At 40.5% G+C, this 15002-nt stretch overlaps 1 protein-coding gene across 1 annotated transcript in view; it reads right to left on the reverse strand.

Moving 5' to 3' along the window:
- WWC1 (WW and C2 domain containing 1) overlaps nucleotides 1-14584 on the reverse strand; it is a 37109-nt gene extending 22525 nt beyond the window's left edge. The window contains exons 1-7 of the mRNA XM_010001944.1: nucleotides 14481-14584; nucleotides 8563-8766; nucleotides 6787-6863; nucleotides 5775-5854; nucleotides 4725-4854; nucleotides 4286-4432; nucleotides 3219-3292 (exon numbers count right to left, since the gene is read on the reverse strand). Of these exons, the coding sequence (XP_010000246.1) occupies nucleotides 3219-3292; nucleotides 4286-4432; nucleotides 4725-4854; nucleotides 5775-5854; nucleotides 6787-6863; nucleotides 8563-8713 (659 nt within the window). The 5' untranslated portion in view covers nucleotides 8714-8766; nucleotides 14481-14584. The remainder of the gene's footprint in view (nucleotides 1-3218; nucleotides 3293-4285; nucleotides 4433-4724; nucleotides 4855-5774; nucleotides 5855-6786; nucleotides 6864-8562; nucleotides 8767-14480) is intronic.
- Between the last annotated feature and the right edge of the window lie 418 nt (nucleotides 14585-15002).

The raw sequence follows: 15002 nt of genomic DNA on the forward strand, positions 1-15002 counted from the left end.
AATTAAAGGTCCATAATTGATAGATATTCAGCTCAACTATTTTTAGGTCTCCTTAGGAGCAGTTTTGGTTTTGAGTGCCTGATTAAGTGCAATACTGTGCTCCAACAAAGAATTAACAGTGGCATTAATTCAGAATCCAAGAATTCCTCTGTGCATTTTGAAGGGATATGAGTTTAAGAGGATTGGTTGGCATTAATCTGATCACTTTTGGCATACATTTGCATGGATATGGCTTTTCCACAGGAATTTGTTCTCTATGCATTTCTGAGCCTACCAGCTTTGTTAAACTAACCTCAGGTTTTACCCTTTGTAAATTACCATTCTTTTCCCCCCTTCTCAGTTAGAAGTAGGTTCATGAATTCTGTTTTTCCAATAAAACAGCATCATTATAAAAGAACTTGCAGACTGTCTGGTATTTTGCTGAGAGCTCCAGCCCTTCAGTATTCACTGACCGAGCCCGAACTACATCATTGCTGAGCTGTGCTGGGTTTGTGTTTCGAAGAAACCAGCAATACTGGGCTCAGGTCACATCACCTTTCTGAATGGCCACCAGCTTGCAAGACTGAACTCAATACAGAACAGGAAGCTCAAGTTTTATTTAACTATTTCCCTTTTACCTAGAAAAGGCAGTTAGATTCATTGTCATATCAAGTATTTTGCTAACTGGGGAAAACTGGTACTTGTCTGTGAACATGTACAATTTTTAATCTCTTTGGAGTTCATTCACAGTGCATGCATATCCACAGAAGTGTACATCAAGATGTGCATCCACCACCAGTAATTAGTAACCCTATACCATATCAGCCTCTGTTCTTCTGACAAAAGAAATTAAAAATCCAAATTGGCAGTGTGATCTTAAAACTGGCCAGTCTAATACCCACTACTGTTGCAATGCTGCTAAAAGGGGCACGAAAATGTTCAATTCTAGGAGATTATAAAACATACTTTTAAAATCCCAGAGTCACCACCAGTCACACAAAACCCAAGCTGAAAGTTTAACTGTTGAAGGAGCTAAAACAGTGCAGAGTACAACTGCTACATGCTCAAACTGTACAACACAGTTTAGCTGCATCTCTGATTACATTTATGGGGCAGTAGCTATCTCCTCCTTGAGATGTAGCACTGACTTTTACCCATTTTATCAGTTTCCAATCCAATAAAGCTAAAGGTTTGTCACTGTAGTTGTCCTTTGTTCTTTTTGCAGGTTTAACATTATCTGCTCTAGGGCTCTCATTGTCTCACTGAGCTATGAAAGGAAAGGAGTTAGTGGTGGGTAAAGAAATAGACAGAATTGTGCCCTGACATTTCTGGAGTGGTGAAGTTCATCAAGATAGTGGTGAAGTTCATCTGTGCCTTGGGTCTGGTCCACAACAATGGTGTAAACAGTGTTTGCTACAGTCCACTTTCCATCAGCCCCTTATCAATCTGTAAATCTAACCTAATTATTATGGGATCATGTTGGTTTCAGGCCTTCAGTTTTACCTTTCCAGTTAGTACAGAGGTAATAAACCAGATGCATTTCCACCACTTGGCTCCCTTTGTAATACTTGCACAGGCAAAGTACTTGCTCTTCTACTGTGTTTTTGGAACATTTTAATATGCTGCTGTGGGGACAGGAAACACTTCTACCATCACAGGGAGGAATTTTCATAGGAGCAGAAGGTTCCTTGTGAGTCACTATATCCATAGTGCTGTTCCAGCTGAAAACCAGTTATTTGTTTCTGTATCTCCTACTAAAGACCATGCCAAAACCACAGTGATCTGATAGCTGGAGATCTCATCGTTTTAACATCAATTATTCATGTCCATTCAGACCCATCGTTCCTCATGATAATGTTCTTTAAACTGAGAAAATCCATAGATAAACTAAGACAGACAGGAGGTATCAAACCTCCTGTAATTGCTAGATTGTGTTATATGCCCTTCATCATTACTTCAAAGGAACTATTGTGCTGCCTTTATACAATTCTTTCTAAAGTTTAACAGAATATTAATTATCTTCTCAGGTTTGTCATTATTCACTATCTCCTCCTTGGAAATGATATAGGCTAAAGTAAGAGTGCTCCACTTCCATCTGAAGTCAAAGACAGCGTGAATTAAATTGCAGTTTTCCACAAAGCTTAAAAGTATAAAGCAATTTTAACATTGAAAAATTAACCACTGCATCTGCAGGATTCTTATTTTCACTGTTGTCTTCAAAAGTCACGGAATTATTTGAATGTCAAGGTAGTTTGGCAAATCTTGGATTGGCAAAATAGACAGTTCTGATAAAACTGCTCCACCTAAGAAGAAAAGTCTAAGTTCCTGTCAGAAGCAGCTGGGCACATACAGCCTTTGATACAGATCAAGTTTTATGACACTGAGTAACATGCCAATATTCTAAAATGGGAACATTATTAGTAAGTCCGTGTTAAAGCTCTTATCTCTAACCACAGACTAAAGAAGAATCCTTCTCATAGCATATATCCCAAGTACAGCCTGTACCATGCATGTGAAGTTTGTTATTCTGGAATGGCAAAGTCCCTTTAAAGCAGTCAAAATTGAAGTCACTCCCATCAATGGTCACACCACTGAACAAGGACCAGGGCAGCCAAAGACTAAATAACAATGCTTGGTGGTTTTTCATTTAACTAAACAGTTGAGTTAGCTGTTAGCTATTTAAAAAAGTAAATTCCAGAAAACTTTGGATTAAATAGACCTGTTAAGTAGACATAGTTTCTTAAAATCTGTTTTTCATTCATCTCATATCAGAGGGCAAGGGTGAAAACTTACGTTCTTAGAGATAAGCTCTGGGATTGTAGCCATTGACCATATTTTGATATGTAAGGTGTTAACACAATATACATTTCTCCTTATCAGACTTTAAGCCATGCAAACATTCATTTCATTTTGAATAAGGTAAGGAGATGCCCTGCAGTATACTCTCCTTATTAGGAATGGGGAAGCACTGGCAACAGGTAGCAAAACCACTTATATCTCCACAGGTGTGGTCGGACTGAATTCTTCATTTATTAGTCACTCCTTAGTAATTTCTAGGATGGTTATTTATTTCTTGAATGACAATGTTGGCCCAGAAAGCCAACTGCCTCACTGCCTCAAAAATCACCATGTTTATTTAGCAGTAATGCCGGGTTTCAACACTTGGCACTTTTTTAGTGAAACGTATCTTCAGAAGATGCTGTGTGACAGCCAAAAGGTACAAGAGTCCAAAGATTTACCTTCTCTTTGCTTCTTCATATTGAAGGCGTAATCTCACTTTCTCAGCCAACTGGTTATTGCCGCTGGTAACAAACTGAGACAAAATATTAAATCAGCAATATAGTTTGGATATTCCCTACTGAAACTGAAGATGCTACAAGTTACACTGACTCTTGTCAAGCTCATTTACTAGTTACGTCTAGCACAGAATAGGAAAATAATTGCCTTTGATTAAATTTGTCATGATTTCTTCAAATACTTAAAAACCCACAAGATTCAGAGGCTCCTTCTGGTGTAGTTTACCAGAAAATCTATCAGATCTATCTGGGGCTTCCATTTTCATGAACGCACAAATAGCTTTGCAATCTTTCCTCTTAAATGCTGTTTGCAGTCTTTAAGTGCTGTGCTGTGTTTTGTTTTGGATGACATCTTGCTTTGGCTGTGAAGTCCTAAAGATAAGGGACACCCCAGCATATCCATATCTGTGGATTTTCAGTCACATGTGTGGCCCTGATTGAAAGTGGCTGCAAACATGTAAGTAAAGGTTCAGAGGAAAAGCCTCTGATGTCCTGTGGACATTCCATGTACCCAAGCCTTGCTAAGGCTAACACCAACCTGGCAGTTGTGGTCTTGTTGCACCAGAGGGACTGAAGGTTTATGAGTACTACACACTTGATGGCATCAAAATATCTGTATATACTCTTATCATTCTCCCTTGTAACACTAAAAACCAAACGTACTCTTAAGGGAGGAGTCCTCATTAAAGCTTAGCCCATACATAGCTATGGAATGTTTCTTGTCTAGTGGCACATAATTGCCATAAAGAGCTAAGGGAGTATTTGTATCACAAGAAGCTACACCTATAGGCAAAATAAAACTTACTTCCCTTTTATTCCCACCTGGGTTTTTCTAATAGAGACAGAGGGGGAAAACATCAGGTTGCCTCTAGGGACACATTAACATTGCGTACAAAAATGAAGGTCACACTGAAGTTTAAACCAGAAGAAACATTTCATAGATATCTGCCCATGTGTACTAAGGCAGTACTAGAGTAGTTCAGAAGGATGTCTCCACATACATTACTCACATTTCCTGACACATCAGTCTGGGAGCTGACATCCAGGTACTGCCGAGGCAACAAAGGGCTGGAGCTTTCCACAGACATGCTGCTGACCCACAGGTCTGACTGGGATCCTCTGTCATTCACAAAGCTGTCTTTTAACCTGGCTAAGCTCTAAAAACACAAGAAGTGATGAGGTGAGCTTAATTCTGCTCCAAGTGCCTCAGCAGTTGCAGATCTTTAGCCTAAACTACACAATTAAGATCTGACCATGTTTATTCCATACTTCTTAACTCCAGGATCTGAAGAACAAAAGACTGCACTCCAACCACAATACAAAACTCATTTATGGTAATAAAAATCTCAATTACATATTTGAAAAACAAAATACCTATATTACTTCTCAGAAAGTCCAACTGATAACAAAGGCAACAGAAAATTCTATAAAGTCATCTTGTTTCAGTACCTGTATAAGGTCTTGTTTTTCCTTCTCCCCTGATGTAATGGCCTTCTTAAGAGCTTTCATTTCAGCCAAAATGGCTTGTGCCTCATCAAGTTTGTAGCCACCTTGAGTATCAGCCATTTTCATGTCAATTCTTAATGGAAATAAAAAAAAAAAAGCAGTAAGCTAACAGTTTATCAAGTCCAGTTAATAGAATCACCCTCGCTCCACGAATCTTGGCATAATATTTTAAGGAAAACACACTCTGAAGTATAACAAAGGCAACAGAAGGAACAAAGAACCCCACTCATCACCCTCTAAGTTACTTCACTCAGACGTATATTAAGCTTCAGAACTCTGGTTTTAGTCATATAATCTCTTTGATTCCTTAGAGAGGAGAATGATGAACACAAACCCACCAAAACAATATGTTCAGTGAGACTGCTGCTAGTTACCTTGTTCCTAACCTAGACAGGATCAACTTGTATGAGAATTACCTTATTTTAGTCATGATTTTGAAAACCAGGCACAGAGCTCACATACACAGACCTATTTGCTTGCACAACCTAATTACAAGCCTCCTCATCCTTTCCTCTTCTCAAAGGAATTCAACAGCAGGTGAAGTTTATAATAAACCAGATATTAACCACTGACATTTAAAACATTCCACACAAAGGTAAGTACCTGAAACTTTTCCTCCCCTTCTACTCCACCTTAAATTTTTCCTCAGTGTCCTAAAGCAATGGCTTTTATAACCAAGAAAATAGGCTGTACTGTATCATGTGTATTGAGCAGTACTGAGTAAAACAGAATACCACTTAACTGAACAGTTCAAACTGGTTCAAAATCTTTTTGCCATGAAGGCAGCCCTGATGCAGTCAGTCACATACAGGCACTGATTTTAGAGAACTACCCCCATGCTGGCTACTGCTTTCAGTTGCATATGCCTAAAGATAACATTAGCAGCATATTTCAGCTTATGTTATTTAGACAGCTATTTATAAATGCAGAGGGGGATGCATTACAATCCAGAGATGTTCCACACTGAAAATAAGATCATGAGAACAAACTTACTTCTTTAGTGTTTGAAATCCATGCTCTTTATACTGGAGCTCTTGCTTCATGTGAGCTACTTCTCTCTTGAGTTTATTAACCTGCAGCAAGTTTTCACATTTTTAGAATGGTATTTTATATGGATATTTACATACAGCACTACCCACTCTATTCAAAATGTATTCAGTGTAGACAGCACTCTCAACAAAGTTTCCAGACAATCAGTTCTTCTCAACAGCAGCTAACAGCCCTGACTGCCTCTTCATCAGGACATTATCACTGGCTAGGGCTTTACCCAGTACCCAGAGCTATTACACCACTTAATAAGGAGCTCGAGGGAAGCTGCAACCTCATAAGCAGAAAACCTGATAAAAAGTCAGGAGGGACAGGAATGAAACACACGTCCATTTTACTCAGAAAGGTTTAAAACCTTCCCAGTCATTAAAAAAAACATTAAGCATCAGGACATGAGTTACACTGCAGCAACAGAAGCCTTCCTCCAAGACACCAAACTAGAAGGCCCCACTGCAAGAGTAACACAGCAGGATGAAAATACATATTGTAAATCCACTGACCCTACAGCTTGCTGTTTTATATTCTTCCACAGAGGCCAGACTGACCTACTTTACTGGAGTCCTTTCTTCTTCCCAAACTGAGCTCTGCACGAGAGCGCACACTGCCCTGCTGACAACCCGCACCAAGCCCAGGAGCTGCCAGTCCCTGGGGAGAACTCACAGCTCGCCAGCACCACGGCACCCTGAGGAGCCAGCAGGCAGCTCAACACCCCCACTGTGCAGCTCTACAGCAGTATGTACTGCCAGCTGCCAAGGAAGTCTAAAGTCTAAGGGGAAAAAAAGAGCTTTAAACTCTTAAGACGGCAACATTTGAGAAGTCTGATAAATTATCTCCTAGATTAAGAATGGCAACATTAGCTCTTTCAACTGCTTTGGCATCTCCTTTTAGTATTTGCCATGAAGTTTGAAAATACCTGAAGATTACTCATAGCAAGCAAAGGTCCATCTGTAGCACTTACCCTGGATTTTGTAGTAGCAATCTCTGCTTTGAGGATCTCTGGGTCATACTTGGAACTTGACGATGAGCCAGAGAGCACTAGAACAAATACAATGCCCAGTTTAGCAGCTCTGCCTTCCCCACTACTCTTCTACCAGCCCCACCAGAAGTCAAGACCTCCCATCACTCCTGCACACCCAGATCTCCACACATTGCTAGTGTAAGCCTTTTACTCATTTTTCCAGACCTCTCCTCACCCCTCAAAGACAGGGAAAGGCAACAGTGCAGGCAAGTACTCCACAAAAGGTGTATACTGAAGAGGCCAGAGCATGTCCTGCATCTTATCAGTCTTGGTTTTTTCATGGTTAACACACTTAACTCAGACTCCCAAACACGTTCACTCCGTTCAGTAGTGTAGCTTCCTGAATTTCCAAAGGCACTTGACACAACTGAAGGGACATGAACTGCATAAAGGTTTACTTCATAGTTTTTGAGACTCTCATTGAGTAAACAATCCACTGAATGTTTAGAAACAAAGAAAAGCAAAGAATGAGAAGAAACTGAAAAATGCAATGAAAGCCTTCTCACAGCCTTGAGTACAAGACCAATAATACAATGTGTCACACCAGATTAAATCAATGTCCTATTAAGAGCAAAATTTTCTTCTCAGCAGCAGTTAAAATCCTTCTGCTTCAGAAGATACAGAGGCTCCCCAATGTGCAATGTTGCTAGAGGTAGCTGTAGGCAAGGGAGATATTTTGATCCTTGCAGCCATCAGTTTATGCCCTATAAAACATGGGAAGCATTTCTAATTCTTGCTGTTCAGTTCTGTTTTTAAAGACAGATTGCATCACACCAATGCAATTCTCATTCACAGTTTTCATGTACTGCTCTGGTACACCAGTTCTTAGATAGAGTGCTCTTAAGGAAAGACCAAAAGACCAGTACTTCAGAGGATGGACCAGACCCTAGTCAAATAAGAATCCCACAGATGAAACTTCTTAAATCCTTTTTAATACCAGACACAGGACTAGCCAGTGGAATTCACCACCGTAAGACAGAAATCAACAGGAGTGAGGCAGGGTGGGGAGGTCAGTCCACTGATATGGCTAGCAAGAACATAAAAAGTGATAAAAATACTAAGGATTATGACAAAAAAAATAATTTTGGAAGACTTGCAAGAAATAAATCCTTCTGTGGACATTTTCCAGCTCCTAACTAGTAACAGCAAGGAGGACATCTGGCCTGCTATAAACATTTCGGCACCAACTCTTGAAGCAACCAGCATTGACGTTTCCTGTGTGGCAAAGATTGGGAAGCACAAAACAATGTTTTTCATATACAGAAAGATAATCCACCAATGCTTTCACATGGCATAAAATACAAAACGTTAGCTCCCCAAGACAGCAACTTAACTCCAAAAGAGCCTAGGAATGCTGTCTGAGATGAGCCTTCTTGCCTTGTTTCTATAATTTGGAGAGGGGAATCAAGGAAAATCCCAGGTAACTTGGCTTTTTTCATATCAAGCCAACCACCACATTCTTTCACACTGTTTGAAGCCCATGCTGAAAATCTGCACACTGACTCCAGCAGCTGAGCCAACCACAACGTTTCATAACAACCACCTTTACTAAGCAGGTGCTAGGCAGCTATTGAATTTGAGACAAACTATGCAAACGTGGAGAGTGACACACCATGACACATCCCACTGCTCTGTCAGAGCAGCTTCAAGCATTTCACTGTCCTAGTGGGGTCATGGCTGAGAAAGCTGCTGGTTAAGAGTTCACTAACTACTCACAGCTGGTCTGAGAGCCCAGTTTGTGCTCCCAAACATCATGCAGTTGCCGATACTCTTGCTGGGCCAATTCAAGCCTCTGCTGCTTCACTTGATAGATTTCCTTCTGCGCAGCAATCGCCTCCTGGGCCAGGACCAGATAGTCTTTCAGCATATGCTCCTGCTCCCGCCGCCACTGCACACGAGGGTCTTCTATCTGGGTAGTTTCTTAGAGGAAAATACAGAGGGAAGTAAGATCAATGGAATGCAGGTTTGTACTGCTGCCTGAAGAAGCTCCACCATTTATGGCAGCATTTTAAAATAGCCTCATGCCCCATCCCATCATCAAAAAGTGGAGTAAGGACATTTTCTTTTTTTCTTAGGAGGTGATAATTGATCCACATGAACTCCAGTGAGTTGATCATGCTGAATCACTGTATAGAACACCTTGTGACAAATCATTGTACAACTCTCCAATTCCTCTGCTTCTGAAGCCATCCTGGTTTGGCCTCCAAAAATATCCATGCAAGCATATGCACACACAAGCTCTAAGATAATGACTTGGATTGTTAGACTTATCTTTATTGCAACTGCTTTATAACATTGCTAAAAAATATCTCTACTATTTCACTGATAAAAAAAACTTCCAGAAAACAGCAGTGCCACATGACTTTATTATACTGCATCTAACAACATGAAAGCAATTACAACTCTGCCTGTCCTTGGCAGCTGCCAAGTGGCTTTTATTAAAGAGGGGAAAGAAAACCTTCCAACTCAGATTCCACAGGTAAGTAAAAATAAAGACTCATTAAAAGCACAGAACATATTAACAAAAGCATTTCAAATGACATTCTATAAACAGCATCTCAGAAGGGGAGTAACCATTTCCTTCACTGAAAGCAGGCACAGCAGTAAATCACTGCACAACACAGGAGGTGGAGTTAAAGAAAAATATTTTTTGGTAACGTAGGCAACACAGTCAGCAACAGCTACACCCCTACCATCTCCCTTACCCCAACACAACCAATGCATTGCTTCTCAGGTCTCCAATCACAAAAAAGGCATAAGGTCACAGACACACAGCTACTCCTAATGCTAATCAGGCAGATTTATTGTCAGTGTTTGTCTCGGTTTTGTGAAGAAGGGTCCAAAATATCTTTCATTTCTCTTTCAAGGCTATTACATGTTCTTGCTTGGAACAGGTTCCAATATCCAGTTGACTAAGTGCTCTAAAGTGTCTAAACTACCATGCTTGAATAAGAACGCCTAGTTACCACATAATGAATAATTAATAAAAAGGAGCTGCTTGAAACTATCGGTAGGAATCTAATCTGCATATCTTAAGAGCCTCTTTAAATATTTAGTAAAAGCTGCCATGGTAAAAGGTATGAGCAGTTCTTAAGCAAGTCAGGCATGAGATCAACACAGCAATACACAGGACATAGGGAAGAGAACAGTTTGACAATAATCCTTGTAGTAGGAGAACAAGAAATAAAGGATTTCACCCAAGGGATGGACATTCAAACCATTTTCACAAGCTGTCCATGATCATGCTGAGGAGAAAATTAAAAGGATACTTCAGCAGTAACTTGTTTTAACAGTATTTCAAGACCCAAAAGAACACATGACATTTCAAATTACATGGCAGAACTTAGAAAAGCTGCAAAAGATGATTAAAAATGCTTTAAAGACATTAACAGCACAATTTGTAGAGGAAACAAAAAGAAGCAACAATTCAGCTGATGCAATACTAAAGCTAAGCCTTGACTGGAAAAAAACACCTTAAAATAACCTGAGCAGAAGGCACCTACTGGTGCCAGCCATAGGTGCTAGTGCCCTCCCGGGCAGCACTAGGACCTCTCTGAGGGGGAGCAAAAGAGAAGTCAGGAGGACACAGCAGCATATAATCTGTGAGAGTCTGAAAATGCCAGGCTCCTGTCTCTATTCCTGCCACCAAAGCCCAACCCTTACCCACATCCAGATGGAATAAATCCCTTAACTCCCTAGTTGATCCAGAAGGGGAGAGTCTGCTTTGAGTTACCCAGAGAGCTTTCCCCCCATTCCCAGACACGTTTCCCTGGACCAGGCAGAATGAACCTGCACCAGCAACCACCCCTCAGGACTCTTAATTTCAAGTTTCATGAGTACACTGACAAAGTACACACAACTCTTGAAGTCTAATTCAGGACACTGGGCCAAAAGTCTACCTGTATCTAAGGCTTCAAGGTTATTTCCAGTTGTGACTTAAACCTGCAGCTCATTCCTGTTGTCATGGCAAGAGGAACAGTAGAAGCTGCTGCAAGGAAATCCTTCTGTTACAAGCAACCAGAAGGAAGACTATAAAAATCTACATCATCCTGAACACCTGTCAGGTGGTGAAACACTGACACTACCCCAAACACACCCACCACTTGACAAAGTGAACACTAGGCAGACAGTTCATGGAGAGGAGGAATAATGTTTTGTTCCCATTTTTTTAAATATTCACCTCAGCCTTTTCAGTAATCACAGCACTAATTGTACCCTCTTGATTGCAGCTTTGAGCTTTGATTTTCAAACATGTAATAACAATCTATGAAAACACTGGCCAAGGGCTCTTGATTTGTCCCAGCTACTGAGCAATACAAAATATATTCAAAAGTCAGATGAAAGGCCTACAGAAATGCAGGCTATTACATCATTTGTTGTTCTGTGGATTTTTAATTTAATGTTAAGCTTGCCATAAATAAATCTGAGTGCTTCATGCTTGAAGAATGTAGTCTTACTATGCTTGCATCATCATTTCTTTGTGCAAATCAAATTCCAAAGAAGCTCTCCCAGGGAGATACACTCAGGGCTATGCATTAATACTATATTAGGAATATTCTGGGAACTCAATTCAATTTAATTGTATTTATTTTGCCTCAGAGAGAAGCTTAGAAGTGTTCTCCATCTCACTTTTTTTAATGGCTCCTGGCTTTAGATTTAATGTAGGTCTATCCTTGGGCTTGGTTCTGATAATTAGTCTCAAGTACGTCAAACGTGCAGCAAGAACCAACATGCCTCCATCTCCTTCACACCCTTCTGATGACAGTTCCATCCTGCACAGGGAATCTGCAAAAGACCTTGGGGAGTAAGAAGGTTTTGGACACTCTCCAGAGGATACTTCAATATAAACCACAAAGATGAGCCTTTTGATTAGCTGAAGGTAAGTGGATATGGTTTTCTTTATCATGATTTGCATTAAAGCTGGCATAAGAAACAAGGTCATGATTTTGTCTCTCTTCTTTCTAAGCTTTTAATTGAAATCCTAGATTAAGTCTTGTAGCCTTACCATAAAAGTGAAACTTTTCTAAAGCAACTGCTGTTAAGCAGGTGTCAGGATGGTTTGAAGACTTCTCTGGAGCTTCTTGAAGCTTATGGTGCTTCTGCATGTCCCACCCCAGGGATAACAGCCCTGAGCCAAACAGGCTCAGACTTGAAACCTGCACAGTCACCCAAGGACCAACTAAAACACACAACTAACATCATGTTTGGTTTGTCCCACCTACATGCTGCAGTTTCTCCTAGCTGAAATACCCAAGAGGTCCAACAAGCTTCCATGTCTCACAGAAGGCTTGGGATCAAAGGATTTTTTGTCCCCAAGTACCACAACTAGCCATCCTTGTTTAAGCAAATGCCAGAGGGGTAAGTTAATGCCCCAGTTTTGACTAGGATGGGCCACAGTGACAACAAACACTCCACTTCCTCCAGTGTAGACAGGAAAGGAAAATAAATGACAAAAATACATCTGAAACTGAAGAGAAAGGTCAGAAAGGACAAAGATAAGACTTGGAAACATTCATTTTACTAGAGCAAGTTTTTCCTGTGGTCAGAGGTGACCCTGATGTTCAATTGAGAATGTGGGCTAAAGATTCTTTTTGGGGACAATACCATCTCCCACAGAGACTCACAGCTCCTGCAACAGTCCATGTCACTGCCTGATAAGCCAGAGGATGAAAATGTTCCAAAGGGGAAACCACCAAGCCCCACAGATGTTTCACTAGGAAGGGACAGGGAACAAAGAGCTTCCTCAAAAGAATTGTGCAGGTGAAACTTGAACTGATAGGAACCCCTTAATCCAATGCTGCTGCCTAACAGAGCAAACCCCTTAAGAGTCACTGGAAGGTGTTATGTCTCTGGGCCTGGAGCACCCTGGTAGGCATCTCCCCCACCCCAGCACCTGATACAGCAAATCCCCAACCACCAGAGAAGGGAAAAGAAGTCCAACACCATATTTTTCACTCTTCCAGAGAGTTTGCTCCAGCTCTTCTGCCTTCCAGGCTACTAGCAGTTATGAAAACAATAAATAAGAGGTAAAAAGACTTCTAAATTCAGCTCTTAGTCCTTTTGTGTGGTAAGGACAGGAATAACCTAGACCCAAGTGAGAGTGAAAAAGCATTTTTAGACTACCTTTATAAAGTAATTTCATTATTGAGTCTCCAGAGTGCTTTCTTGTGGAAATGAGATGAACACAAGACTTGGTCTTACAGACCTCTAGGAGACCTCAGTTTGTGTATTGCAATCTAGCACATTCTCAAGCAAAGCTTGTCTAGTCCTCTCCCCTGAAGATATCCCTCACGTGAGCTTGTACACTTGTCTACCCTTTCTTCCCCACTATCCTTTCCTGTAAAAGGAAGAATCAACATCCTCTGCTTCAGAGAAAAATAGTTAGCATAAAGTCATTTAGAGATATATGAATACTGTGACATTGGCATGACATGTGTGTCACCTTCACATCTGAAGATATTTAACTGTGTATTGCACAGGGCAGTTAGTGCATTTTGAGAATATGTTTTTCTTATTCTGCATTTTTAATATTTTAATAACCAAGAGAAGCTGCTAGAACCTGGAAGGTGCTGTTGCAGGCCAGGTTAAAAAGTGGGTTTTCTGAAAAAGGGAAGGGTGTGGACACAGCCAAGAAAAAACAACCAGAATTCTGTATTTTATTTTAAAAAAATCTTGTAACTTGCTGGAAAAAAAGCAAAAAAAAAAAAAAGCAAAAAAAAGATAAAAAGATGAAGTTCTGTTGAAGTCTCAGACGTAGATTAAAAAATCCCAAACAAATGCAAAGAAGAGACCCAAAAAACTTCAAGGACCTTCTATCTTCTCAAAGTTTCTCCTCTTTGCATGAGTTACAAACACCCTCAAAATTGCCTGGGCATGGTTCTGCTGTGGACTTCTGGACTGCAATTGGAGCTATTCTGTAAAGAGCATCAAAGTTACTGATTCATTGGTTATTGCTTTTTTGAGGGGATTTGTTCCAGCACAACCCAATACACATTTCCTGACAATGTCTGTAACGACATCTCAAGTTCCTTATTTTCATAGAATTCAAATGATCTTATAAAGCTTAACACTTCTGGCCTACCAAGAAATCTAACAAAGCCAGTAAAAGCAGTGGCTTAGTTTGAGGATACAGAATAAAAATGCCAGGAGCCTGAACTGAACTCTTTTCCAATCTGCTCACCTCTGAGGATATCCCAAGCCTCCCTGAGTTTCCTCTCCAGTAAAGAGACTGCTGGAGCTCAGGGAGCTTGTGCAGCCTTTCAGTTTATCCCTGCCATAAACACTAGACCTTTGCACTGCTCCCAGTGGTCCTGCCACAGGGACAAATTCCAGGCTAAGAACAAATTCCAGATCACTGCTACCTACTTGGACTCCTCAGCAGAGCCAAATCTTAGAGGTGTGTCCCAGTATCAGCTTGAATGTGACTGCTGATTTGAAGCAAGAAAAATAGAGGGGCTCAAATTGCTGTTTTAGAGGGAAGTAACCTGCAGGATGGAGGACAGGGTTTGATTTCATGAGCTGCAGATCTCAGCGTCTTGAAAGCATGCTGTTAGTGATGTTGTGGTTTTGTGTTCAGTGTATTAACACAGGCACAGAACAATCACTTTGTAAAAATACAGTAATGTGTCACTTACTGGTGTTGTGGTCTATGTAATAAACTCCAACCTGAGGGTCATAAGCTTCTTCCCATCCTAGTGGCAATTCATCACTAATGCAGTCTGCAAACGTTAGTGGTTTAGTGTACCTGAAATGCAAAATATTTATGATTAATAAAGGAACACTCTCAGATGTCTATTCCAAACAACTGACTAGAAAACAAGTACCACAAGGGCTTCAATATAGAAAACAAAGGCAGTTGAAAACTTATTTTAAAGCTTTTGTTCTTATCAAATAATACTGCACAATCTCCTCCCTTTCTTCATCTGAAGTTACAGCAAGATGAATTCATTCTGACAGAGCTCCTGAGCCATGCCCAGCTCAGTCAGTGCTCACTTGACAAAGGAACATTAAGAACTTTGCCAGAAACAATCCTTGTCTCTCAACTGGAAGAGAAAAATTGTTTGCCAGCAAGGCCTGTATCAAAAATACGCAGACAAGAGCAAGCAAGATGAGAAATTCAATTTGCATAGCATGAATAATTAAGAATGCACAATCAA

Source organism: Chaetura pelagica, unplaced genomic scaffold (assembly GCF_000747805.2).
Source record: "Chaetura pelagica isolate M959 unplaced genomic scaffold, ChaPel_1.0 scaffold356, whole genome shotgun sequence".
In the NCBI taxonomy this organism is placed as follows: Eukaryota; Metazoa; Chordata; class Aves; order Apodiformes; family Apodidae; genus Chaetura; species Chaetura pelagica.